The sequence below is a fragment of the Malurus melanocephalus genome, unplaced genomic scaffold (assembly GCF_030028575.1).
Source record: "Malurus melanocephalus ecotype Western Australia unplaced genomic scaffold, MMel_1.1 scaffold_50, whole genome shotgun sequence".
In the NCBI taxonomy this organism is placed as follows: domain Eukaryota; kingdom Metazoa; phylum Chordata; class Aves; order Passeriformes; family Maluridae; genus Malurus; species Malurus melanocephalus.
In genome coordinates, this window is record NW_026623282.1 from 2,872,749 (window position 1) to 2,900,006 (window position 27,258).

Sequence of the window (27,258 nt, forward strand, 5' to 3'; positions counted from 1 at the left end):
AAGCATTCTATGAATATGCTYCTCATGGTCTTCTAGGTTTGTCTGCTAAGCTACACAGGTACATTTTCAGTCCTAAATATGTTGGTTATGCCCTCTTGCTTAAATAAAAGGACTGGTTATTTGTAGGGATTTGGTTAGGGGAAGAGTTGGGATTGGTTTTTTTTGCTTCTTCCATAAATTAGATCAGGAGTAGAAAACGGAAATCTTTCATGCAGACTGAACACTGGCTGAGTAAAAAACTATGAAGACACAGTATGGCATTAAATCCTTTAAAATACTGATATTAGGACTAACATTGCTTTTTAGCAATAGARTAGGGAAGTAAAAGCCAGAGAAAATGAGGCATTACTTCATTTAAAAAAAAAAAAAAAATAAGAAAAAGGCCAGTGTTATTAAATGTAGTCTAGAAACCAAATTTAATTTGTTATTTGTCAGATGTGCAAGGTTTTGGACTGGAAAGGAGTGGGTAATGACCTGTCTAGTTCTAGAAACAGTGTAGTGTGTTTACATGCAGGATTGTATGCCATGGTTGACTGCAGTAACRCAACTGGGCTCAGTGATCTGCAAAAACTTAGGCCGGGAGGTTTAACCAAAGGAAGAGCTGTTCTTTTGGTGTTTTGTTATTTCTTTTTTAATGTGTATGAATTCAGATGGTGTCTGATCCGTGCAGCAAGAAGAAAGCATCTATATGTTTTCCAGGCATTAAAGGATTATACATACTCGGTCTAGACCACTTCAAAGCAGAAGTTTGCCTCTGAATGGGCTGCAATCGTTGTGCAATCTTACAGACTATGTACTGAATCTAGAGTATTTCTCACACTGAACAAAGTACATCAAATTCTCAGGTACACATGAGATTAGCAGTTCACTATTTGAGTTAGCCAGTTACATGGCTGTTTGAGCTAACTGGCATGTTAATCCTGATGTTACGCTTACATAATCTCCTCCGAGTCTAATCAGCTGGGAATCCATGAGAGAGATGAGTGGAATGTCTGTGTCCAAGTGCTAATAACTACATCAGCCCCACTGACAGGACTGCACTGCCTTGGAGGGAAACAGAAGTCTTTTCAATACTTTCCTTTATACATTTTGCTGGCAGATTTTCACCTGTTTAAGACGGTGGTGATACATGTGCCTAAGTCCACTTGTAACCACATCCTCCCATTTTAATTAGGCAGCTGGACACCAGACACGCCTGGGTAAGGGAACAGTGCTCGGTGATGCTTACAATACCAACGCTATTCATGTTCTCTGGGCTAAAAACTTTGTGTTGAGGAAAAAGTTTGGTTTGGGAACAGAGTTACATCTTTTGCAAGTACCTTTTTCTGTTTGTCAGATAGCCCTTATCAAAGCCGCAGCTAACTGCTGCTGTAGCAACAAACGAAACATTGCTCTCCTCTTGGAGCGAGTGTCTCAAGGAGTGTTTTTAAGGGCAGGGACGGGCTGCGGTGTGAGGTGCGCGATAGCCCGCGGGCTGGTTCGGTTTTCGTTTCCGAGGACGCGGCGCTGCGCTGGGTGCGGGTTCAGCTGTGCCGGGTGCGGGTTCGGCCGCGCCGGGTGCGGGTTCAGCTGTGCCGGGTACGGGTTCAGCTGTGCCGGGTGCGGGTTCAGCTGCGTTGAGTGCGGGTTCAGCTGTGCCGGGTGCGGGTTCATCTGCGCCGGGTACGGGTTCAGCTGTGCCGGGTTCGGGTTCGGCTGTGCCGGGTACGGGTTCAGCTGTGCCGGGTGCGGGTTCGGCTGTGCCGGGTGCGGGTTCAGCTGTGCCGGGTGAGGGTTCAGCCGCTCTGGGTGCGGGTTCAGCCCCTCTGGGTGCGGGTTCAGCCGTGCCGGGTGAGGGTTCAGCCGCGCCGGGTGCGGGTTCGGCCGTGCCGGGTGCCGGTTCAGCCGGGCCGGGTGCGGGTTCGGCTGCTCTGGTTGCGGGTTCAGCTGTGCCGGGTTCGGGTTCAGCCCCTCTGGGTGCGGGTTCATCTGCGCCGGGTGCGGGTTCAGCCCCGCGCTCCGGGCGGGCCGGGAGCGGCTCCATCCCCGCCGGAACAGGAAGGCGGCCGGGGCGCCGCGGAGGGCCGGGGAGGAGCCGCCGCCCGCAGCATCCCCGGGGAGGCTCTTGGCAGGCCCGGAGCAGCGGTAGGTGCCCGGAACGGGGGAGGATGGGCGGCGGGAGCGGCGGGGCAGGGCCCGGCGGGAGGGATCCCGCGGCCCCCGCGCATCTCTGCAGGGCCGCCCCTTCCCTGTCCTGGGAGCTGTGCTTGTCCCTGTGCCCCGGCTGAGGGCCTGCCCTTGCCCAGAGCCAGCGCTGAGGGAGGGAGGCGGAGGAGCCCTCCGAGGTGGAGGTAAAGCCTGCCCCGGGACRTTTGAGAGGGGGAGAAGGTGAGGTAAGGAAACCCTAGAAATATGAAATCCTGGCTGCTGGCAGATGACAAATCTCAGTTCGAGCGTTAGGGCAGGGCCAAGTTTGATGCTGATCCCTTCCCGGGAGCGGACGGGGGTCGGGGACAGAAATGAAGAGACCCAGCCGGGGAATGCCGAGGGAAGGAAGGGCTGGGGAGAGCCGGGCAGAGCCGGCGAGTGTGAGCGACTCACGTGTGCGGAGAAACAACTTCCCTGARTGACAACCCCTCTCCCTTCCAAACGCGCCTCACGCAAGGCACATGTCGCGGTGGAGGTGAAGCGTTCTGTTTTTGCTGTCAGGTTGCCAAGGGCCTGTAAAATGTTGGGTGGTTTCCTGCCTAGCAAAAAATTATGGAGAGTTTTGAGCAACAAAACTGATGGAGCGCAGAGGCAGAAACGTGTAGCACCTTGGGATGTTGCGTAAGGGAAATTGCAACCACGCAGCCAAAACTGGAACAGAGTGAAAGGTCAGTGCGAGCATCGATGGGTTGAGGCTGCACTGGCAGAAATGTTCGTGAGGGAAAGGTGTGAAGGATGTTACCTTTGTAAATAACCCTGGAATAAAGTTCAGCTTGGTCRTACGATTCAGTGGATGAATAAACAAATTGTGAGGAAAGATGAGACAGAATSTGCCCCAATGAACCCATCACTCAGCTGTTGGCTGGGTAGATCTAGGGCCAGCACGTATTTGTTTAAAGGAATGGTTGTTTTGGCTCCAGTTGCTCTTCTATCATTTGGRTAAGCAAATAATGCTGAATATTTGTAGTAGTGATGACTTGCCATTTTAAATAAAAGGAACTTGAACRTAAATCTGCTAGTGATCAGACCAGTTTGGTTAAGAGCATTATGCCAAGAGTTTAATAAATGGATTGCAGGTGGCCCCTTTCCATGTTTGTTTGCCTCATGGCATTTGAGCTTTAATAATGCTTCAGTGCTAATAAACTGGCTTCACAAGTAAAGAAAGGTCACAACAATATTTATTGCTGAGCATGACAAAGTGTTATGAACTTCAATTAGTGTAATATGATTTTCTATGCACAAGTGCCTTACTTATGGAATATGGTATGTCTGAGCTGGAATGAAATTTATATTAAGAATTGCACACTGTTTTCAGTCCTGACTCATCAAAGTCAATGAATGTTTTTGTATTAATTGGCTTTGGATGAAATTCTGTCTCCTTTTTTAGTCTTTTAGTGCAACAGACGTTCAGGGATTTTTGCAGTAGAAGGCACTGTAAATTTGATTCTTTTATGACTGAGACGTCTTATATGTTTTACAAGTCTGAAATTTGCAGTTCCACAGTTTATGTATTACTCATTGATTTTGATGTATGTTGAAAATACACGATTATTTTCAGGATTGAGATCAACTCCTTTGTTTGTTAGGTACTGAGTTATATATGGCCTGCATCCTTATTAGGACTTTTAAGATTGTTTTGGAGTATTATCAAAGAGAGTTGATAGTTCTAGCAGTCGATACTTGATGATAGACAAAATTAAAATGTTGCCTTAATCATTTGAAGCCCCAGCTCAGTGGCTATCACCTGGAGAAAGAAATAAAAAATGAAGTTTCAAAATTTTCTTGTATTGTTTCTTGTGTGCTCTCTGGGGTTTATCTTGAAGACAGTGTTCCTGCAATAGTTAGGAAGTTTGCCCTTTTGTTTTATTTTTTTTTTTCTTTTTTTTTAATTGTTACTGTTTTGGTCATTACTAGTATACACTAGAAATAAACTCTTACTTGAATGTGAATATTTGGAATAGTGTGCCCTTTCATACCTATTTCTCTGTAATGCTGAGTTGAAAACATGTAGGAAAGTTGTATTTGTGTTACTGTTGTGTTGAGAAACTTCAATAATAGAGCTCCTATAATAGAGTTTGTTGTTTTATTGCCTTTGTAGCCTGTTCTTGGTGGGAGCAAACTTGGTACTGAGCTAATAACCAAGACTAGAGTGTTGAGGCTCTTGTTCCTTTGTTCCCAGGTAGCTTAATATAACCAGAACTTATTTTTATGAAGTCTGTAGAAAGTAAAAATGAATCAGCRAGATATTCCTTTGAAAGGCTTGCAAATTCCTGTTGACTGGATATAAATGTAATTTTTTTTAGAAGCAGAGCACTGGGAACATGGCCCTGCGAGACAGAGGAGCCAGCAGCAGCTCCATCAATGACAAGCAGGAACAGAACTATAATCGTGTTATTGCAATTGTCTTCCTGGCACTCTTCATCGACTTGTTGGGATTCGCTCTCATCTTGCCACTGTTTCCTTCCATCCTTGATTACTACAGCCAGACTGGGGTGAGTAACAGGGAAAGTCAGCTCACAGTAAGTGTTGGGATCTACGGAGGGAGGAATGGAAGAAAAATCACTTGCCTGGGGGCAAACCAAACAGCAGTAGGAAGATTAATAATTACCCAGCATATATAAATGGTTCATGGGCTGAATTTAGTTGTGAGCCTGCATAAGACTCTTCACCCTTGTTTTTTCATTAAAATGAGAGATTTGTTTTGATGAAAATATGGGTATTTCTTAGGGATTGTCCTTGTAGTTACCAATGCTTTTGTGTCTTACACTGATGTCACTGTTCAGAATGGATCTACATGCTGGGGCTTATCTAAGAGCCAAAGAGATGAGAGCTTCTTTTACCCCACCAGAGATTTCACACAGCCRCTTGCTCCCACCTCCAGTGTGGTGTTCCATCTCACTCCATTCCTAGCAGGGAGCTGGCTGCTGCTCCAGGAGCACAGAGCAGAAGATCCTGTGGCATTCCTGGCTGTGCAGGTGCTCATCGTGACCCTGCTGAGGTGTTTCTGGCATTACTGACCAAGATGAATGTGTTGTCATGGGAGAATTGCTTTTTTAGCCAACACCTCTGTCTCTCAGACCCTTTCCAACCACACTCCAAATTCAGCTGTAGGTTCTATTCTTACAACCACATCTCTAACCCAAATCACAGGCTCTGATCTCCAGGTCTTCCCCCACTCCCAGTGCATTTCCAACAGCCAAGATCTTCACCTTTTTTTCCACACTTCTACTTTTCAAATCCCCCTCCTCTTTTTGGGAATCACTCTTTTTTTGCATCACCTTTTCTTTCTGCATCTGCAAGCTCTTGGTTSTCCCAGGCTRAACAGTCTGTGTGCAGCRGGCCASAGTTGTGCAGTTGCCTTTTCAACTGAAAGATTCAGAGCATGCCTGTTTAATTCARGATTTAGCAAGTAATAGGCATGATGGTTTGAGAAAGTTCAAATTCAGACATTCCCCCACCCAAACAYGCACACCCCATTATTTACTGTCTGTTAGTTACAATTTAAGTTATTTTTAGCCYGTGATCTGTGAGAACATTTTCCTTTGTGGAGGAGGAGCAAAGGAATCATCTAACATTGTCTAGTTCCTGCACTCTGATGTTGTCTTTGAAATTAAAACAGAGAGTTTGTCTTCCTGCTTCTATTTCCCTGGTATCTGTTTTTCAGGATGGATTCTATTTATCATTGCAACGTGGTGTAGACTGGTTTGCAGTGATGGCTGGAATACCTCCGGAGAGGAAATACAACAGTGTCTTGTTTGGAGGTAGGAAAATGAAACAAACAAGCTAACAGCTGAAAAACAATGTTATTCCTGAGTTACTTGCAAGGTTGATGTGAAGAATGACAAGAAATACTAAAAGCATGCTTGCCTGTTAATACTTGTAGATTTAAGTAACACAGAAAATGTCTCTTAGAGTWGACTATAAATGATTTTGTTTTCATTACACTGATAGCAGAGAAGAGTTGGACAACCCCATCTCTGTCATTTGGAGACTCCTTGACAGGCAGGAGGAATGGGATAACACAAACCTTACGAAATTCAGTAAGGACAAATTTTAAGTCCTGCCTGTGGGAAAGAGTAGTCCTTGCAATGATACAGAACAGACACTGACTGATGGCCCTGGAGGTCCTGTGAGCAGCAAACTGGGCATGAGCCAGCCCTGGCAGCAAAGGTGCCCACAGCTCCTGGGATGCAGGAATGAGTCAGTGGATTGAGGGAAGTGATCATCTTCCTCCATTCAGCACCTGGACCATATCTGAACTGTTACATCCAGTTTTGGTCCCCAGTACCAAAAGGGTGGTGAGTTCCCAGAGGAAGGGTGTCCATGCACTGTGGTGAGTTCAGTGAAAGCTCTGAAGATGCAGAGTCTGGGGCCCTTGGCTGGTCTGCAGTGGGTGGCAGCTTTCCAGCACCTGTGGGGAGGTTATGGAGCACTAGGATCTTCACTGAGGTGTGTGTGGGAAAAGAGGCAACAGATGGAAGCAGAAATAGGGGAGGTTCAGACAAGAAATAGGGAGGAACATTTTCCAGTCAGGATGGTCAGTGGAACAGCTGCCCAGAGCACTCCTCATCCTCAGAGATCGTCAAACCCTTTTTGGGCAAGGCCCTGAACAATCTGCTCTGACTTCACAGCTGACTGTATAAGCAGGTGGTTGGAGTTGGTGACCCCCAGAGCTTCTTTTTAACCTGAATTTTCCTATGATCTTACTCAWTTTGTTCTACAGATTGTTACAGAAATACAGGCCCGCTGTTCCTTGTTGCCAGACTGCCAGCTGAGGGTCAGGAGCCTGCTGTGCTGGGCCCTGGCAGTCACAGAAATTACCAGAAATTACTTTCCCTTCACAATTGATCTGCATGTGATCAGAGATCAATCAGTAGGGAACACTGAAAATAGAAACTTGCTTGCCCCTTGGGCAGGTATAGTGCAGTGCTGCTTCTAAATCTCATTAGGCTTATTAAAAGCAGCAGAGCTGCTGGCCTGCAGGACCCATAAGCATTTTCTGTCACCAGGACACGGGTGTGGATGAGCTCCAGCAGGAATAGTGAGGGAAATATGTCATGTTACACATCAGACACTCGTCTGGCTTCTTGCCATTTAGACAGTTGTGATGAAACTGATTTCAGAGTATGAAGATATGAAGATGTCTGGGTTAATTTTAATTAGACCCTCTCATTTTAGTGAGCTGAGGTCTCCCCCAAGATAAGTAAAAGGCTTTTAAAATAAACGGAATGAAACACAAAACTTAATTAGAATATGTGTGAACATATTGTTGTTATTTAAAGTAGTTTAATTTGCTATAACAGGCATTAGGAAGTTTACAACCCATTTTCCTCTTTCCCACCATATTCTTGCAGGCATGTTTTTGTTTCTCTGCTCAGTTTTTAGTCAAATTACTGTCTTTGAAGGCTAGGAAACAGTTTTCTTTAGTCCCTCAGAAGCTGCTTTCTGTCTYCTCTAAGGCTTGACCAGAAGCCTTCTCCTTTCACCTTCTCACATCTCAGACTGTTTAAACAAGGGGTGGGAACTCCCAGTGGGGTCCARGGTGTTGCTTTTCCTTTTACCTGAGCCATGTCCTGACTCACGGGAGTGCTGTGTGGGAGGTTTCATTGTAGTTGTGATGTCAAGCAGAGGCCACTGCAGTCTTCCTGCAGCCTGTATTCACTGCCCTGGTGTGCCACCAGGAGCCCAGGATTGGGAAGGTGCTTGCAAGATCATCTTGGTGTTTCTCTCAGTGCCAGACGTATTTTTCCCTCTTTCATTTTTGCTTAGACTGCCACTTCTCCAAGGCARAAATTTCTGTGCCCATGTCAGGGCCCTGAGGGCACCAATATTTCCTTGCTGTGCATCACCCACACTTGTTCTGCCCAGCAATTCAGGAGCTGTGTTTCAGTTCAGACCTTGTCTCCAGGGTTGTCTCTGTCCCCATCTCTTGGATGGACCTGGAACCTGCACTGGAGGTGTCTTGTCTCCTGACCCACATCCCARTGTTATTTCCATTCCTTTCTCTGCCCCTGGCTCCTGCTGGTCCAGACTGGACTCCCTGGATGGGCAGCACCTGCTCTGCCCATCCCATCAGATCCTGGGACAGAGCCTGGTGAGGGCAGTGCCACTGCCGTGGTCACCTCAGCTCCTGGCTCCTTCCCCATGTGGAACAGCCCTGTTTTTGCAGCACCCTGCTTTGGAAATATTTGGCATGAAAAGGTGTTTTCACAGTGCTGGAAACACAGTGAAGGGAACTGTGTGTCATAAAGTGCCACTGTGGAAGTCCAAGATTTTTTACACAATTTTATTTTTAACTTGGAGTTATCACAAGCAGCTCTTCTTGACAAGGTGTTCAGTATCAATATTCTGCCTCCCTCRAAGCTGATGGGAGCAGAACTTCTGGCCTGTCTCTCTGCCTTTTAAAGCTTTGATAGCTGAATGATTTGAGACACATAACCTAGTTTTTCCTTTAGTGAAAGGCTGTGACAGCAAGRCATCTTTTGCCTGCTTGTTGAGAGTGTAGTGCAAATTAATAAGTCTGTGAAGCTAGAAATGGCAAGAGAAAAGAGGAATTAAAGATCACAGAAGCTGGAGGCAGATTTCAAAAGACTCTTGCAGTCTATTGGAATCACTCCTACCTCTTAGGGTGCCTCACTAACAGCAGTGCTTAAGTCCTTCTWTCCATGATAAAAAGGAAAGAAAAACTAATTAAGTGTGACAGAATCAGGTTCAAACAATCAAAAAAGTCTTAAAAGAACTGTGACTATTAAAGACTGTGTTATCTCTGCTTTTAGAACAGAAAATGTATGTAGTTATCAGGGAAACATTGGAGAATCATCATTCCATAATAACCAGTGAGTTTCAAACCCTTTCTCATCAGTAAAGTACCCAATATGTTGTTTATGCCTGTTACTCTGGTCTGGCTGTATTTGCTGCCTCAGATAAGTGMCAATTCAAGGTTGGTGTTCTGAGAGTGGCRTGGTTTCAAAGACAAAGCTATTCTTCACAGCTGCTGTTTCACATTTCATTTCACGTTTTTATCACACGTAGTGTGATAGGTCTTGAACAGCATGGCTGTCTTTGTATTTAAGATGAAGGCAGCAAGGATAATGATACATATCTTTTTATCTTTTTTTTTTTTTCTTTTTAGGTCTGATTGGCTCAATCTTTTCCATCCTGCAGTTTTTCTCCTCTCCCCTCACTGGTGCAGTGTCAGACCACTGGGGCAGAAGGCCTGTCATCCTAATGACAGTGGTATGTGTCACATGCTGATCTCAGTCATGGCATTTCAGTGCACAGTGGAAGGCACCATGATCTTGTGCTTAGCACAGAAATTGAATTGTGTGTCACTTGTGACACTCACAATTGAGTTATAGAATTTAATTTTCCAGATCTGTTTGTTGTTGATAGTTTCTTGCCAAGTGAGTGCTTAAACTGAACTTCCCAGATCCAGAATTGTGCATAGAAGGCACCAAAACAYTTACCTGTTTCTGTGATTTTCCAAAATCCCTTTCTCCTGTGTATGGGAGTGTGTATGACTTCAGATGCACTGGTGACAAATGTTAGACTTGATTCCTATGCATTTTAGTTCATCAAGTGATTAATGAGGGCTGATCACTAACAGCCTGTTCCATGGAGCCTGGGAATTGTTGGTTAGGAAGTGCTGCACAGCAGTGCAAGATGGATTTCTTAACATGAACATTCTCCTTATTTTGAACTCMGATTTCTCCTGAATTTGGAAACAAATGGAGTGGGATGTACAAAAACATTTTGTGCTAAGGACTGCTTTAACTTCCACTGAACTTTGCTCTTCTAATTTTGTTAGAAATCCCACAGTTATATGTAGTTYGTGTGGACTTATTTCTACTTTTTTATATCACTGTTCAAGACATAGTGCGGTGTCAGTGTATTCAGCCATTGAAAATATAATTTGTTATGAGCAKCCATTGAAAACAAATAAAAAGTGTGAATGTTTGGCTGGGAAAGATGCATAAATTATATATCAAATTTGCTTTGCTTTACAAAGAACCCTTTCTTGCTTCTGCAGATGGGTTTGATAGCATCATACTCACTGTGGGCTGCCTCTCGGACTTTTGGCGTTTTTCTTCTCTCCAGGATCATAGGTGGGATAAGCAAAGGGAATGTCAGCCTCTSCACAGCTATAATTGCTGACTTGCACTCTCCAAAAGCACGGAGCAAGGGCATGGTGAGTTACCCTTGTGGGGCACACGTTTGGTTTTAATAGGCAACTTTGAATTGATTTTGAGTGCTCAGTATGTCTTCYTCAGGTGTGTGTTCATTGATCAAGTGAAAAAATTGACTTTAAATTCTGCCTTGCTTCTGGAAAGATGCCAGATCATATTCCTGGGAGTTCTGGGACTTTTGCCAGTGACCTTCACCTACAAGTGGAATGCCAATGGGAAAACTATCTGTTTCAGTGTTGGAACTGTTACTCCTGCTAGTAACTTCCATTCTGATTATAACAGCTTAGWAACCAAAAGGTCTTATGGCCCAGTTTTGGCAGCTGGAAGCCACTTCCAGGGCAACCCCTTTTTCTCACCTTCCCAGGCTGTGGAAGCGCAGCAGCACAGCTCAGTGTGCTCCTGACTGCCTTGCACGCTGCRCTTCAGCATCTGAGCTCAGTGGGTAAAGGATGTGACATTTGGCTGACTGAGATGAATGAGCAGCTGCCCTATCCATTTCCAGAAGGCAGTGGCCCAGATGGAAACACCCTGCAGGCTGARCTTGGCCTGTGAATTACCAGTTATATCTTTTATCCTACAAAAGGCTTGGAGGCCCAGACATCTCTTAAAAAATTGTAAGCCACTACATGGGACAGCTGCTTCTTGGGAGGGGTAGGCTTTAGATTTCACATTGATAGCTAACAAATCCTCCCAGAAATTTATTATAATCCTKGTGAGCCAAAATGTATTGTTGTTTGTGGAGAGAGACAATAGTAAATAAAATGGGTTGGGGCCTATTTTTAGGGCCTGAGAGTAAATCACTTAGCACAGCATGGCTCACATCCACATGGCTTGTATTCTCTTCTTTTCCAAAGCAAAGTAGGCATGTTCATTCTGCTTTCTGGGAAGCARACAGCCTCTGACTGAAGCTATTCCCAAGCAGTGATGGGCCATTGCTTGTTCCTGCCACTTCCCTCCCTGAACACAAACCAAAATCAGTTATTTGGAAACAGCAGGATTTTCACACTTCATGCTCTTTGCTGTGCACTCTGCACCCTCAGGGTGATTGGGTTCTGTACCTGGTTAGTCCAAATCGCTTCAGAACTGAGCTACCTGAAAAAACCTGGTGTCTGAAACTCTGTGTGTGTTGACTGTGTCCCTGCAGGCCATGATTGGTGTTGCTTTCTCCCTGGGCTTCACCCTGGGCCCCATGATGGGCGCTTACCTCGCCACGCACACGGAGAGAGGAGAAGTCTTCTACCTSCGCTCAGCATTGTCAGCTCTCGTGTTTTCTGTGGCTGATTTCATTTTCATCTTCCTCCTYCTTCCAGAGACACTTCCCAAGGAAAAACGGGTAAATGGATGATCAGTCTCAATATCTGTGTTTTCTGTAAAAATAGGAWTTGAGAATTGTTGAAATACTGGAAACAGTGAACAGGCTCAGTCAGTGTCTCAGAAATCTATCTCGTTGCTGGGATTAGGATTGTTATTAAGGCTGGTGTCAAAGCACCTGTATTATCATAGAATCATAGAATATTTTGGGTTGCAAGGGACCTTAAAGATCACCTGTTTACAATCCCTCTGCCATGGGCAGGGACATTTTTCCATTAGATCAGATTGAAGCCTCATCCAACTTTACCTTGAACACTTCAGGGATGGTCCCATCCCCTAGCCCAGTGTAAYATAAGACATTCTTTATAGTTGACACAACTGATTAATTGCTGGGTTTGGTGTGTTAGGTTTAAATTTCTCAAAACCTAATGCAAACATGGGAGAGAGACTGAAATTTAAACTGTGATCACAAGGACTCTTTGGGSAAGAATTTCAGCAAATCATAAAATAAATGCATCAGAGACTGGATTTCCTTTCAYTTAGCCAGGATATGTTAAAAATTTTCTTACCTACTCTCTCTTGTATTTGCTTGAATATTTTGAACACTGAAGTAGCAAGTTACTTATTTCTGAACTGTTCCATCTTTTACAGATAGAAAATGCCTACATGTGCTAAAATTCAGTGACTGACTGGATTTGTGGGGCCAAACATTGATTAACATTATGATTTAATATCGTGTGATAGGACCTGTCCAAGATATATCTGATTAAAAGTCTCAGAACAGTCTCCTTTGTAGAGTGAGAGAGGTGGAATTCAGCCCTGGGTATCCTCACTCAATTTAAGGCTTTCAGTGGATTGGGTCTTTCCTGTGGTCCCTGATTTATAGGCAGCACTCAGTTTTTGGAGTGTGCTTGGTCTCTGGGTAGCCAAACCCATTTGACACTGAGAATTGTTCAGGAAATTTTTGTCTGCAATGATCCTGCCAGGGCAAAACTTTGTGCYTTCCCTGAGTGTTTCCCAGCAGGATGTGTCCCATGTGAAATCTGTTGCTCACACTATGTTCCCAAGCACTACAGGTATTTTATTTTCTTTTAACAACTCTGTTCCTCTTTCCTATTTGGCTGTTTCTAAACATTCCTGTTCTTAGAGCTGCACACTCTGGGAAAGTGGCAACGTGGTGACACAGGGAAGGGCTGCAGAGCGAAGCTGTATCCTATAAACAATTCCTCCTTTGCTGTAGAGTGATTAAATGGCTTCAGTGCCCTTTAGGATTATGTGATGACTGARTAGATCCCTTCCTCTTTTAGTATCCTCTTGAGAGTTGTCCTTGTCAGCTGGTCTGTGTTAGCCAACACCACTGAATTTTGGTGAGGAAAGGAGCTCTCTGTYGCTGCTTTTTGGGGTTCTGTCCCYGTGCAGCAGTGGGTGCTGCATGAGRTGCTGCTCAGGGCTGCTCCCAGTCCCACAGAGTCCCCAGGGCAGAGGTTTGGCTGCTSTGACAGAGTGGTTTGGTGCTCCTTGTGCTGTCAGCCTCCATCTGGGCATGTGATCCATGTGTTTACATAACAAATATCTRTTTCAATATTTGTAATTTCAGTTATTAGGCTGCTCTGCTCTCTTCTTTGGTAATTCCTCCCTCTTCTGAGGGGGAGTGAGCCATTTCCTTGGCTCATGGATGACAGAGGAAAGGCAGGTATGTTGGCTGCCTTTCTGGAGCTTGGCTGGGCTGAGCTGGAGCAGGTGCTTCCACAGTATAGGAATRGAACATGCTGGAAGGACAAAGCTGTAAAAAGAGGGGAAATGATCATGATAACTGRCAGGAGGACGTGCCAGTGGGATCAGACATCTGTTTCCTTGAAATYTGCTGTGTTCTCATTATACCCTTGTTTCTCTATCAGTCTGCTTTACTCAGTAGAGAATATTTCACATTGATTCATCGTGAATTAACTTGTAGGAAGGGGAAAACAGGGTGGGGTGGAGAACAAGGATGTGTTTTCATCCAAAGAGAATGGAWTTTTTACTCTCCTCCTTCCTCTTTWTATCAACTGTTCCACAAATTGATCAAGCGAAGAGAGTCAGACATTGGCCTTATGGCAGCCAAAACAGCTCCTGCTCTGACCTGACTGGGAGAAGGGAGAATAGGAAGGTCTCTCATTCCATGAGTCCCCTTTTAGAGCTTTTGAGTTAGTTTTTAGCTAAGCTAGCCATGAGCAAGGCTGCCTAGTTGGAGGGAGGGCCCTACAGCTCTTTTTTTCTGGACTGTGTGTGGGGCCATGCAGTATCAGCAGCAGGTTTGTGGAAAGGCCAAGCTGTGCTCTGTGCATGCACAGATGTGAGCAGTGTCTGTTTTGGGAGCTGAGGCTGCATTCCTGATGTGGGGTGACCCTGCCTTCCAGAYGTGTTTCTGAGTCTCTCTGCATCAGAGGAAAACAGAATGAGCAAAGACACTGGGAAAAAGGTGCCACTCAAGGTGACTTTTGGGGTGATCATGAAGTAAAATTGAGCAGTTGTGGAGTAATAAATCATAAGCATAGAAATGAAATACAAGTTAGATGTTGCAGAGTTCGAACTTGTGAAGAAACTAAACTTCATGCAGGTTGACATCGACTGAAATGGGCAGTGTACGCTTTTTGGGGAATGGTAAAACCCTTTAGCCAGTTTTAGAACAATGTTTTCGTTATGGATCAGTGGATGAAGTCACTTCTAGACCACTGTTTCCATGGCAAAGATAGGAGAAATTGAAAAAAATGTATGTGCACACACACAAACACATCTGTATTAAAAAATTGAATAGGTATACATATATATTATATAAAACACTTAATATTTTAAACATTTGTATATAAAATGTATATCCTCTGGACCAAATTAAAATCAGCCTTGCACAAATCAGCTTAGCATCCTGTCTGCCATGGACAGTAATTCAAACCAGGGACAAACTACAGGGTATTTTTACTACTGGCAAACACGCTTGCAGAGAGCTGTTTGTGCCCAGATCCTCTGTGCTGGAGTGCAAACCCCATGGTACCAGCACATGCAGGAACTGAGGATTTCTACAAGCCAGCTTCAGGAAATCCTCTTTGACTTCTCAACAGCGKGAGCAAACTTCTTGGGCGTGTCTGTTTACTCTCTGCAATAAATGCCGTGGGAGGGAGAATAAATATCCCAGTGTGTTCTGTGTGAATCAGCAACTTCATGGCTCCAGAGCAGCCCAGCCTGGCCTCTTCTGSCTGCTGTTGTGAGGCCAATGGGCTCCAGAGCTCTGCTGGACTCAGGAGCATCAAAACAAGACAGGGGGCACGTTAAWACCATATTGAAGGTTGGTTTGTTTACAGCTTCATTAAATCCAGCCCGTAATGAGCCCTCAGGTCATGCACTGAGATTAAGTTCCACTGATAATCTGACCTTTAATCTCTGCCCTCAAAGGGATAACAGCTCCCTCCCCCCTATCTGGGAGGAGAAGGAAGCTCATCAGATAAAGCCTTGCAGTGCTTTGAAGGCATGAAATGCTACATGTGATTATTCAGGATTCTTSAGTGTCTTATCTCTTTCTGTGACTTGTTTAAAGTGACAGGCTAAATTTTACTCTAAAAACAATTGTTTCCCTTATGATTCAGTTAATTTGTTTTYTGTTAATTTAGACATTATTTATTTTACTGTTTTCTTTAATTKTCTTTATTTTAGAATTTATTAAAAAAAATTTAGAAAATGTAAATTCTCTATGGGTGGAACAAGAAGCACCTTCCCAGTGTCTGTGGGTGAGGAGCAGAGAGGGTGTCACTAGTGCATAATTAGGTTGAAGTGTATGGAGTACAAAGCCCAGAAGCACTACAAAATTAATTTTTCTCTTCAAAAAGCCACACATTGTGGCTGGGCAGAGTGTCCTTGGAGATTTCTCTAAAATATCTCCAAAGAATCTCTCTAAAAATTATATTTTCCTTTTCTTCCCCAGGAGGTGTCACTGGCTGGCTAAAGCAATAATCAGTACCAAAACAGAGCAGTGTTTGATGTGCTGCACATATTGGTCTCAGATTTGTGGCACAGGAGCAAATCCTCAGCTTCCTGTGAGCCTCCAGGCAGATGTGCCATTATTTTCCCAGTAACTGTTCTTTGGACAGGAGGGATRATGCAAAAGGTGAACCAAATAAAGCACCTTCAAGGCTCTGGAGAAGAGCCTCTTCTGCTCTGTAAGAGGCCAAAGAAGAATCTCTCTTTTGTTTTCAGTGAAAGGTGCTATCAATGCTCTACTTTTCAGTTCTGGGCTCAGAAAGTCTGGGTTGTTATTGGGGCSCACTCAAATCCCAGTGCCAGGTTCCTTGTTTCATCTCAGATGATTTGTGTGGGTGTAGAGGCACATTTGGTGGTTACTGACAGTTCCTAGCAGTGGTTATTACATTAGGATTTTAAATAAACCTCTTTCTGTCTTTGATCAGGTCTCTTCTGTGACATCTGGGTTTCAGGCAGCAGTTGATTTGCTCAGTCCTTTGGCTTTATTTCAGTTCTCTGCAGTCACCCGAGGAAAGGAATCCCCTTCAGAGCAGAGTAAGTGTCAGATGGCTTTTCACAGTAATACTCTGTCTTTTGTCTTTTTGTGTGTGGTGTTGGTCTCTCAGTGAAAACTGTACTCAAACCACTCCAGAAGCAGCACTCTTTGCTCATTTAAAACCCACCTTAATAACTCATGAACATGGAATTGGAAGTCCCATTGGACCTTGGTCCTGTTAGTCCCAAAAGATTTTGAAGACGAGTGTTTTGAGGATTTCTGGCTTGATATTTGTGTGTTCCTCAGCCAGTGGCTGCAGCATGGRGCAGGCTGCAGTGAGTGAAGTGATTTAAAGACAGATCAAGGCATGAGCAAGGGAGATGTGAGTTCGCTTATTCAAGCTGCCAACCAGGAAACTTCAGACTGGAATTTTATTTCTCAATTCGCACCTTAGACTTGAAATTCTCTACATTAATTTCCTCAAGCTGTAGAAAATAAATCAGTATTTGTAATGTACACCAATTTACCATTCAGTCCTCCGTGCTGCTGTCAGGAACAGGGCAATATTTGCCTCTTTGGACAAAACCTGCCAAAGCCTGCATTGGCAGAACAAAAAGGTAACCTGGCACAGACCATCTGCAGCTTAGAAAAACGGGTGTGTGCTTTAGTCAGTAACATCCTGAGAGCAGCATCAAGGTATATATGGGTGGAATACAGGTGTGGATTAAAATAATATCAATCAATCAATCAATCAATCAATCAATCAATCAATCAATCCCCATACAAGCAGAAGTGTGAAGGTGAGGTGGAGGACCTGGGCTGGGTGAGTGAGACCAGAGTGACCCAGAGAAAGATGAGTGGGTTTGTGTCTCCTCCCCTCATACGAAGGGGGTGAGGGGGGTAGGACTCATTTTGTGGCATGTCTTGTGTGGATATTTAAAATGAGCATCTGAGGTGAGAACATTTCCCTACACAGTTGATAAATGTTGCTCTTCTATTGTGGTTTTATTCTCAAGATGTGCTTGGAAAACACCACCATGTTTCTCTTCCCACTTCCCCCTCCTTGGTGTTTGTGTTTTTTTGTTTGTTTAGATCTTCAGAATCTGAAAATTCTGGGCCTGGTTTACTTCYTGTACCTCTTCCTGTTTTCTGGCTTGGAGTATACGCTGAGTTTTCTCACTCACCAGAGATTCCACTTCAGCAGGTATTGCACACTTTGAATATAAATGTTGTGCATTTTGACTAGGATATTTTCCAAAATCTTGATTCAAGGTCTCTTCRTGTATTTTCAAGAGAGGCTTTCTGACATTGGTAAAATCACTCATTAAAGCCACCACTGTGTTCAGTGATACTTGGGCTTTTTGAGAAGAATTTATGAAATATAGGCACAACGTTTATCATGAAAGGAAGTACTCAATCTACAACTTCTAATAATGAGAGAATATAAATACACAAGATTAAATTAAAGCTCCTGATATGCATATATGTATATATGTATATATGTATAAATGTATATATGTATATATGATATAGCTGTGCTACTTGTATTGATTACAGTAAAACCTTTTCTTGCTCAGAAGAGTTTTTGGGACAAATCAGGACAAATCTTGAAGCTCCAAGAGTCAAAGAATGGGGGGATATCTSGTGATTCTATTTGCTCCCCAGTGCTCTGCGTTGCATGTGGTGTGCACTCATGTCACAGAGCCCGATTTCCTGGAGTCAAATAMCAGAGAAAGAACAGAATCCACCAACAGCTCCACTTGAAATACTTTTCCTGCCAGCTCATAGGAAGAATTCCAGCCAGGAACGTGAACTTGCAACTTGATTCCTATGCATGTCCTTCCCTCTGAGTGATTCCCAGGGGGTGTCTCATCGTTCCCTGTCTGTCTTTGATTACAGTTTGTGGTTTAACTAATCCCTGGTGTCAAGGAGAGGTTTTGTAGTGTACTGAGCTTTGTTGTGCCCTGTGCATTCTGGGCAGGGCCCAGTGAGCTGCAGAGCTGTGTGAGCCCCGAGGAGCATTTTGTGTCCCTTGCTCAGGGAGGGTCTGCGCGGGAGCGGTGAATCCCAGGCTGGAACGCTCCGTGTGTGACTCCGTAATCTGTGTTTTTGCCTCCCTTCCAGCATGCAGCAGGGCAAGATGTTTTTCTTTATTGGAATAACAATGGCTGTGATCCAGGGAGGCTATGCTCGCCGAATCAAGCCAGGAAATGAAATCAGAGCTGTAAAAAGGGTAAAAAAAAAAATTATTTTTCTTCCCTCCTCCCCAAACCTGATATATTAATTTTCAGTCTAAAGTTCAGTGAAGGGTAATTGGAAGCTATAACTGTATTTGTTCAATCAAAAGAAATTTCTGTCTCATCTATTCAGTTAAATGACTTCTTAAAACTGTGGTTCTTGGGCACTTACTGTTCTAACTAAACTTTGGAACATTAGAACTATTTCTGATTATATGAGTAAACTGTTATTGAAACTTGGTGTTCTTCATATTTAATTGCAGTAAGGAATGAGAACAGATTGTCCACCTGTGCAAGTTAGGTAAAATATTGTGAAGGATATGCTTTATTTCAGCAATTTCTCTTACAATGCAGACATTGAAACTACTAATGCTGCTTTGGGATTGATCTCTGACTCTTTCTGGGAAATTATTTTCAAACTGGCCATCTTCRTGCTTGACAGGTTTTCCCTAGGTGTATTTCACTGCTGGGCAGGGAGAAATAGTTTMTTTTTCCAATCTYTGATTTGTGATCATTAGTATTACASGTAACAAAAGCATGTASCAATGTTCAGAACAAAGTTTCACTGACAAAAGTGCACATTCCTTTGTTTTGCTTGGCTCTTTCTTCATGGAGATGCTGCAGCTGCTGGACTGGGGTGACAGGGAACAGCTCCCTGCAGTTTTTACAGCTGTGAGAAAAGTATATCTGTGTTGTCCTTTACATTTGTGTGTGGAACTGAACAAAGCACTACCTTGACTCCTCGGCAATGGGTTTGCTTGGGCTGTTAGAGCCTCGATCAATGTATTTTACATTATTTTGAGGCCAGTTTTGAGTTTCAGTGGTGGCAGGGTAGAAGATTTCCAAACCACTGCATTCCAGTGAATTGACTCAGCTTTTCTTAAAGTAAAAAGAAACTTTTCACTGGYGAAACAAACTCCACCCTGATCCCTGGCAGGCAGATGTTGATGTCAGGCTGCTGGTGTCACGTTTCCCTGTGGATCAACATCAGCTGCTGCGTTGGTGCTGCTTCACCCCCCACATCAGCTTCCCCCATGTGCTCTGCCAGCCCTGTGTTTGCTGGCACTGCACTGCCTTTGCACCTCTCATTTTCATACTCCTTCCCCTTCCTGCACACTGGGATGTGCAGTTACCCCAAACACTCGTTTGCTGGGCTGATGGCTCCTCATGAACACCCGTGTCCACTCTGCAGAGACACCCCTGGCCCTGGGGCGCTCTCTCCATGGATTCCAGTGGGTTTTGTGGTTGTTCTCCCTTTTGCTGAAGTTATTCTGACAGTTTGTTAGTGAGTCTGCACCATATGGCAGACATGGCCTCTCTCAGCACAGTGGTTACAGCAGCTCATTTATAACTGAATCTTCAAAATGAGGCACTCAGAGGCACTGAATACCCTCCTTCAGCACACACYGAGCACAGCTGATCTGTCTTTCCTGCAGGAGCTCTGCAAGCGAGGAAGATGTCACAGGGGAACTGAAGTGCAGCTCTTGGAGGAGATGAAGAATGCTTTTTATTTTTGGAGTTTGAATTTTAGATGTACCCTCTCCCCCGTTTTTTTCCTCTTGGCTACAAAAGTCTGAAAGCTGAAGATAAAATCAGCCAATGCAGCTGAGAAAAAGCAGAGGAGCAGTAGTCCTGCTGCACACAAGSTTTTTCTTCTCTTGTGCCAGCTCAGATGTAGAGTTAAAGCCAGATTTCTGCCCAGGTCAAMACAGAACAAGAGAAAAAAATCCCTGCAAAACGACAGATCTGTAGAGAGAGAACTTGCATGTGGTGTGCAATCATGTGAGATGAGAGGGAACAGAAAAGTGCATTGTGCTGGTGTGTGGCCATGCAGGTGACTTTGAAATGTCTGCTTGGGAAGAAAGGGCTTTCTGCTTCTAACTTGTGTGCTGTCCCTCAGCAGAAGGGAACTGGCAGGACACCTAGAGTTGGGCTTTAACAAGCACAGCTTAGATGTAACCGTGTGACTCATTCCTTTTGCAGGCTATTATGCTGCTGATTCCAGCGTTCCTGTTAATTGGATGGGCTGCAAATGTGACCATGCTGGGCGCTGGACTGTTGCTGTACTCCTTTGGTGAGCTGTTCAAAAGGCGCTGCCAAGCYAAGCACAAATGATTTTTCTTTGCATATTTATTCACACTTTAAAAAGATGCACTTTTAATTTCAAACTACAAGTAACAGAAAGTTGACACTTTGGTTTATGAAATATGAACGAAGCAGTGTCTGGGTTTTTTTCTGATGCTGTTTGTATCACAGGAAGTTGCTATGGTGGTRTTTGGAAGCATCCCCAGTGCTCCTGTTGTCCCTCACTAGGGAGGTCCTAAGGATGGGGTTTTTTACCCCTTTTACCACACCTAGAAGCAAAATATTTACTAAATAACTCAGGGAAAAAAGTGAGACATTGTGTCTTTGTACCTGCGTGGTGGTTGCATTATTTCTTAGGCCGCAGGCTGGAGATGTGCATCCTCTGAGGGTGCTCGGGCTGAGCAAGAGTGAGGGTCAGATGTTTGTGTAAGTGCTTGCATACATTCTGTTCTGCCAACCTAAGCTGCTGTTCAGGGAAACAGTTATGAATTAAGTTGGATCCATCTACTGGATGCCTAAAGAGAGATTTTAGGTATTACCAGTGCTGCTATTGTTAAGAAGCTCCATATAGGACTAATTACAAAAGTGGACTTCTGTTTTGCATGGTACCGGGATGATTTAGGACTAAACTCTAAACCACAGAATCACCTATTGAGTTTATTATTGGTCTGGGGACCAGCTGTGTGTTTGACAGGTGAGGAGTGAGAGGAACTGTTCAATTTGTTTAACCATGTTTGAGTCTTCCCTGGCCCCTTCCTGTGCAGGTGACTCCATCTCTTCCCAGTTAAGCCGGATAGAAAAGCCTCTGTGGGGGTTCTCCTCCCCATCTCTTCCTGCCTCTGCCCAGCAGTTGGGGCACCTGCAGTTAAGACAGCATTGATCATTCCAGCTCTCTGGTTGTACTTCCCTTCCCTTCCTGGAAACAATTCTGCTTTGTATGTTTGAGGCGCTCCTTTCTTGGCAGAAAYGGCCCCTATTTCAGTAAGAGGGCAGCGATTGTTGAACAACTCTTGGCTTTTGTGTCCAAAAAATTTTGTAACCTTTTCTTCTTGGCCATGACTGTCTTATTTCCCAAGACAGCCTGTAGCTGCCTCTCATCCCTGAGTACAGGGGGCTGCCTGCACAGGGGCAGTGTCACTGGTACAGCCACCTCATTGTTTGGAACGTGAGCGATTCCCTGCTCCACCTGATAAGGCCACAGTGATTTGGAGAAGTGCCACTTGGCTGATCTGCCCTGTCCATCCCTGTCCCATGGGCTCGCAGAATGAGCGATTCTAATGTGAAACATCTGCTCAGAGCCCTCGTGGCTCTGGGCTCTTCCTACAGGTTGGCTTGGAGGGGGTGTTTCCATTATTGAACTGTAGTAAACCTGATGACTCAGTGGTGCTGGAGTGCCCAGAGCTCAGCATATTTCTCTGCACTAGTAACGAGTTTGGGCCACATGGGGTTTTTTTTCACTGTTGCTCTTGTAACTGTTCTGAGCTTTGCCATTCACTGACAGTCTCTTCTGTGGATTTTTCCAGCTGCTGCCATTGTCATCCCGTGTTTGTCAGCAGTGGTGTCAGGCTATGGTGAGTGTCCTTCCTGCTCTGACCACATCACTGACCTTTGCATTGACTTGGCTCCAATAYAGAACTGCCCTCGAGTTTAGTGAAGCATCAACAGGAACAGTTGTGGGCTCATCTCAGGCTGTTCTGCAGGGGAACACAAGGAACAATCCCCTGGCTCACACCTGGCTCATAACTGATAATTTCAGCACCAACAGCAATGCTCTGCTCRGAGTGACCATCAGTATCACACTTGAATTTTGTACTGGGTAACTGAGCTCAGTCCAGTGTGATGGGGAAACTGCAGCAACTTCATTGCTGGTGGTGATGAAGATGAGCAGTGGGCAAAGGCCACAAATGGCTCTGAGGAGGGAATGGCCTGGGCTCTCTGAGAGAGGCACCAGCCATCCCTGCCAGCAGTGAAATAATTTCTTCCTGATTCCTTAGAAAATACTTTCTAATGAACCTTCTGAAATCTTCTGGCATGGTTGCTGTGTAACCCTGTCATACAGATGTAGCTGTGTTGCCATCTGTGGATGACATGTCTTTGGGTCAGCTGGGTGCCAGGACTGCAGTGCTTGATGAGGTAGAAAAGCAAGGCTTTGCTCATCCACGTCACTTTTATGTTGCTCTTATTTAACTTGCATCTACACTTCTGTGTTTATTGTACACTTGGGCCTCCTTGGAAAATCCTGTGTACAATCTGAAGCTTTTGTTTTGGATAGGTTTGAGGGGTTTTGGGAGGTGCGGAACATGCACTACAAATTGTCCCAGTCCCGCAATTGTGCCAGGCCATGCTGTCTATAGAATGGAGCAGTTGTGAGGACCTTAGTGGAGGGCAAATAAGAGCAGATTGGGCATGGGGTGTGAAAAAATGGGGAGATGCAGCTGGGAAATATCTCCGAAAGAAAAAGGCTCCCAGAGCTACAGCCATGCCCTGCCCCAAGCAAAACCCCACACAGTAACGCTCTGCTTGCACAGGCACTGCCAGCCAGAAGGGACGAGTCATGGGCATCCTGAGGAGCCTGGGCGCCCTGGCCAGAGCCCTGGGACCCATCCTGGCAGCTGCAGGTGAGTGCAGCCTCGTGCTCCTTCCTGCCTTTGGCACCACAGCCCAGGGGGTCAGAAGGGGCACAGGTACCCCTTGCATGGGTAAAGGGACAGATCAATGGGAAGCAGCCTCAGAGCTTGCACTCAGGCTATTGGTAACACCAAGCAARCCAGAACCTGAGTGCAGCCACTGGCACCCTCTGGCTCAGCCAAGGGTCAGTAATTCTGTTCTCCAGAGCAGTAATTCTGTTCTTGTGAGCACAGCAGCTTTGAGGGTGTTTACACATCTGCAAGGACAAGMACAGTAACAGATGAATCCCATTTCTTTTGCAGTTTACTGGCTGGCTGGGGCAGAGATTTGCTTCACTGTCTGTGGAGCTTTGTTCCTTGTCCCCTTGGCTTTACTCAGGTCTATAAAACAGCAGACAAAGGAGGAGTAGGAAGGAAGAACCACAAAACTATCACCAGCTTCCAAGGACCTCTGCAAGACCTGACTCTTGGCACCTGACTCTGCTGAGCGAATGGGAAAAGGAGGATTTTGATCTTCTGGAAGGACATACACAATGACCGGGTGCAGCAATAACACACAGCAGTTAAGTTTAAGGTGGCCTCCCAGCCAGCTGGGTTAGCTTTGCAAATAGGAAAAAAAAACCGAATGAAAACAGACACACACACACACTCCCCAAAGAGTTGAGTAAGGCATTAAGAACAGCAGAGAAGCAGAACAGACACACACACACACAGTCCCCAAAGAGTTGAGTAAGGCATTAAGAACAGCAGAGAAGCAGAGACAGCACAACAGCGACAGGTCTGGAGCCCTCCCTGTTGCACACAGGGCTCTGTTCCTTGTCCTGAGYGAAGCCTCTGCAGGGGCTGGGCTGGCACAGAACAAACCCTCAGGACTGCTCTGATGGGGTTTCGTGCAGCTGGTACAAGAGCTCTGCAAATGCTGCAGCCACACCGGCAAACCTGACGGTCCAACAAAAGCAGCAGCASACTACAGGCTTCCTGGTACCCCACTGGTACTTTGGCACAGGTGCACTGTTTTTAATATACAATTACATTTGGAGAGATGTTTTATATTTCTAATACTCTGTGATGTTTTTGATTACCAAGCCCTGTTCTTTTTGCATTACAAATAAACGGTTACATTTACAGTCCTGTGGTCAGTTCATTACAGTTGTTACACCATCTGAACTGAACATCTCTGTCTGGCTGAGCCMAAGTGGGCCCAGAATTTTATCCAAGGTGCCAAAGGCCTCCTTGAGGGAGCCAAACATGGATGGCACCACCATGCCAACACCAGCAATGGGTGCGGGAAGAAACCTACAGTAGCCAATTTGCGTATTTTCTGAGAATGAAAGTCATCATTAATCAACACATTAATAATTAATAGGAAACAAAAGCAAATTAGGCTACAGAATAAAAGTGCACAAGTTTTGAAAGCAGACCATGGATTTTTTTTTTTCAAGAGTTTTATTTGTGAGTAGAACTTAATGATACAAGAAAGAAAGAAAAAAATACAGGACTTTATTCTGCCCCAAAGTGTGTAACCATACCATACATGACTACATTTCATATTGTAATACAAAGAACTAAAAAGAACAAACTACAAAATTAGAAATTAAGARTCATTGCATATGTGGTCAAGATAAATGGAGGGACTTCAGTAAAGAACTGAAACATACAGCAATTAGTCATTTAGTTACGACCCTGCAATAAAACACAATTTAGCAAAATAAGTGTTGTTTGCTTCCTAGTGTACAAGGACATACAAGGTTAGAGTAGAAGCTGAAAGCCATTCGTGCCATGCAGTCCTGCCTGAGCGCTGCTGTCCGGGGGCTCCTGCCCTGTGCCCGCCTGCTCTGTCCCACCCARCCAGGCCACGACACCTTTCCCACGGTACCAGTGGCCACCTCCAAAGCTCTCCTCACTGGAACACTGACAGCTCTAATTCCACTCCCAGCTGTTGCCCCTTCGCTGTGTAAACCCAGCCCGAGGCATCGGCACCTCCCAACCTGACAAAGGCCTTGCTCTGCCCACCCAGAGCTGCCTCCAGCTGCTCCACCCGCCCGGCCCTCTGTGCTTTCTGCTGCATGAATGTAAGGCATTAGTTCTCTGCTATTTTACCAATTGCAACATTTAATATTGTCCTAAAAGGTTACATCCATGTTCTGTTGTGTTACAGACACATACTGTGAGTCAGTGTGCTGCCCTCACCCCCACAGGGTGTAGGGGTTTGCTGCTGTTAAACCTGAAATGCAAATTGTAGAAACCAGAAATGGTCACCGACCCGCCAGCCCTGGGCCGGGGAATGGYACCTGCTTTCTGGAGAATTCCGCAAGCTTGACCTACCTGATCTTAAATTACTTTTACAATTAGTGAGAGACAGAAGCATGGCAATAACTGGGAAATAGTGAACTCAGTGGTGGGAGTGATTTGCCATGCTGCACATTAAACAAACATTTATAGCAAACGGTGAAAATACACCTTTAAGGTTACACAGGATTTCTGCACTTGACTGCTGGCAACAACAACAAAAAGATTTAAAGAAATGCCAGCTTTTGTAAGTGAAAATATAATTACTCTAAAACAAGGTGAAATACTCAGTGTAATGCATTTACATTTTTATCAGTGGGAAGGAACAAACACAWAAAGCTGCACATGGGGTTTCATGCACAGCAAGGCTGCATGTGCAATAAAGGGATTTTTAAGAGGATGAAAAAACCTGTGCTAAGGCCCAAAATACACCTGCCCATGCTCCACACCACCAGCTGAAAAACTTCGGAAATAMCTTTACTTCAGTTACTTTTTAACCTTTTCTAACAGCCAAATCRCCACATGACTCAGCGAGGCAAGAGCAAAGACAGATTTCCCTTAAACTGTAATTCACAAGAAAGAAAAAAACCAGGTCAAGACTGGGCTCTTTGAACACACAACATGAGCGGAACACACCACAGTCATTTCAGTCCTAGACATCAAAGATTGATTTCACCAGCCAGTTATTAAAAAAAAGTGAAAATCACCTTCATTTTGTAACAATAGTGAAAAGSGAGAAAGAGAGGAAGCAATGGAGAACCTCAAAGCTTGGCCAAAACACAACCTGTACTCACAAGCTTGCAGAAGTTTACACGTCAGTTCAAGAATACGCCCCCTTGAGAACACCACTGCAAAAGCTTCCTCTCTAAAAGTCAAAATTTAAGAAATTTACCTGTGGCTTGGAATAGAATATTGGAAAGAACACTTCTTGTGGTAAGCAATGGGTGGTTTATTTTTAATTGTGAACTTCTTATATTCTTTTGCAAAGCAGTGCAGGCTTTACATTAAAAATAGTGAATCAATGCCTTCCACATGGAAGTCATTTACATTTGATTACAAATTAGGGATCAGATCTGTGGCAGCTGCTGAACACACAGGATTAGCACCTTTTTGGACATTAATTTCTGGTTATAACCCTAAACAATCAAGCCATAACTTGAGGGGCTGGTTGGATTAATTGTGGCATTCATTTACATAGTAAGACAAAACACTCAGTACGATCTGGTACATTCTAGTGGTTAATGGATTTTAAAATATGACAGTGTTTCTGCAGTGGGTTGGCCTTTAGGAGTCACTCTTCTTTTTGCTCTTCTTCAGGAAGGAAGGAGTGCGAAACTTCTTTTTCTTTTTTGATGGGGATTTCCCTGGAGATTCATCACTACCTGCATCAGCTGCTGTCCCCTCCTCAGCTGTTGGTGTTGCTGGCTCTTCAGTGGGTTGAGACTGGGGTTCCTTATTTTCCACTGCAGGTGGTTCTGTTTGGCTTTTGGGCACGTCTTGGTCACATCTCCCTTCCTCCTTTCCTAAGGGAGGGAAGCCGAGTGCTTCCGAAGGCTCATCAGGGGTGAGATCTGGGAGGGTTTGCTTGAAAGTTGCAGCATCACTGTCATCTCTGTAGGTCTGGTCCTGCCGTGTCTCTGGTGGACGGACAGACAGGGACAGTGAGTTTACAAAAGTGTCCCTGGAGCAGGGCAAGCGAAGCAAGTGGATGGTGAGCGCGCTCTAAAAGAAACTAATATATTTACTTTGCATAAAAGCCTTTGTAATAGGGCTGTTTGCCAGATTTGGGCACAGAAGAAATAAGATAGTCCAAAGTTCTATTTTTTTTTTAAACTTCTTCACACAGAACAGAT

At 44.7% G+C, this 27,258-nt stretch overlaps 2 protein-coding genes across 7 annotated transcripts in view; one reads left to right on the top strand and one right to left on the bottom strand.

The window, feature by feature from the left end:
- Positions 1 to 2,051: 2,051 nt before the first annotated feature.
- Positions 2,052 to 23,804, top strand: MFSD10 (major facilitator superfamily domain containing 10). Of its 3 annotated transcripts, none has more exons than XM_057365290.1 (13): positions 2,052 to 2,124; positions 4,491 to 4,679; positions 5,852 to 5,948; positions 9,320 to 9,423; positions 10,217 to 10,375; positions 11,518 to 11,706; positions 16,118 to 16,226; positions 17,260 to 17,371; positions 18,292 to 18,400; positions 20,388 to 20,478; positions 22,013 to 22,060; positions 23,018 to 23,107; positions 23,420 to 23,804. In XM_057365290.1, exons 2-13 carry the CDS (start codon positions 4,509 to 4,511, stop codon positions 23,524 to 23,526), a joined length of 1,386 nt encoding a protein of 461 aa, XP_057221273.1. In that variant the 5' UTR covers positions 2,052 to 2,124; positions 4,491 to 4,508; the 3' UTR covers positions 23,527 to 23,804. The 3 variants fall into 3 exon arrangements, with proteins under 3 accessions (XP_057221273.1, XP_057221275.1, XP_057221274.1); XM_057365292.1 differs by lacking the exon at positions 2,052 to 2,124 and adding an exon at positions 2,274 to 2,330; XM_057365291.1 differs by lacking the exon at positions 2,052 to 2,124 and adding an exon at positions 2,289 to 2,372.
- Positions 23,805 to 24,596: 792 nt separating this feature from the next.
- The window catches only part of ADD1 (adducin 1), a 63,321-nt gene continuing 60,659 nt past the window's right edge, over positions 24,597 to 27,258 (bottom strand). For 3 of the 4 annotated variants that reach the window (XM_057365297.1, XM_057365293.1, XM_057365295.1), the window contains one exon: positions 24,597 to 27,042. In XM_057365297.1, coding sequence (XP_057221280.1) covers positions 26,690 to 27,042 — 353 coding nt within the window. In that variant the 3' untranslated portion in view covers positions 24,597 to 26,689. The remainder of the gene's footprint in view (positions 27,043 to 27,258) is intronic. The other variant, XM_057365294.1, reaches the window with a different exon arrangement.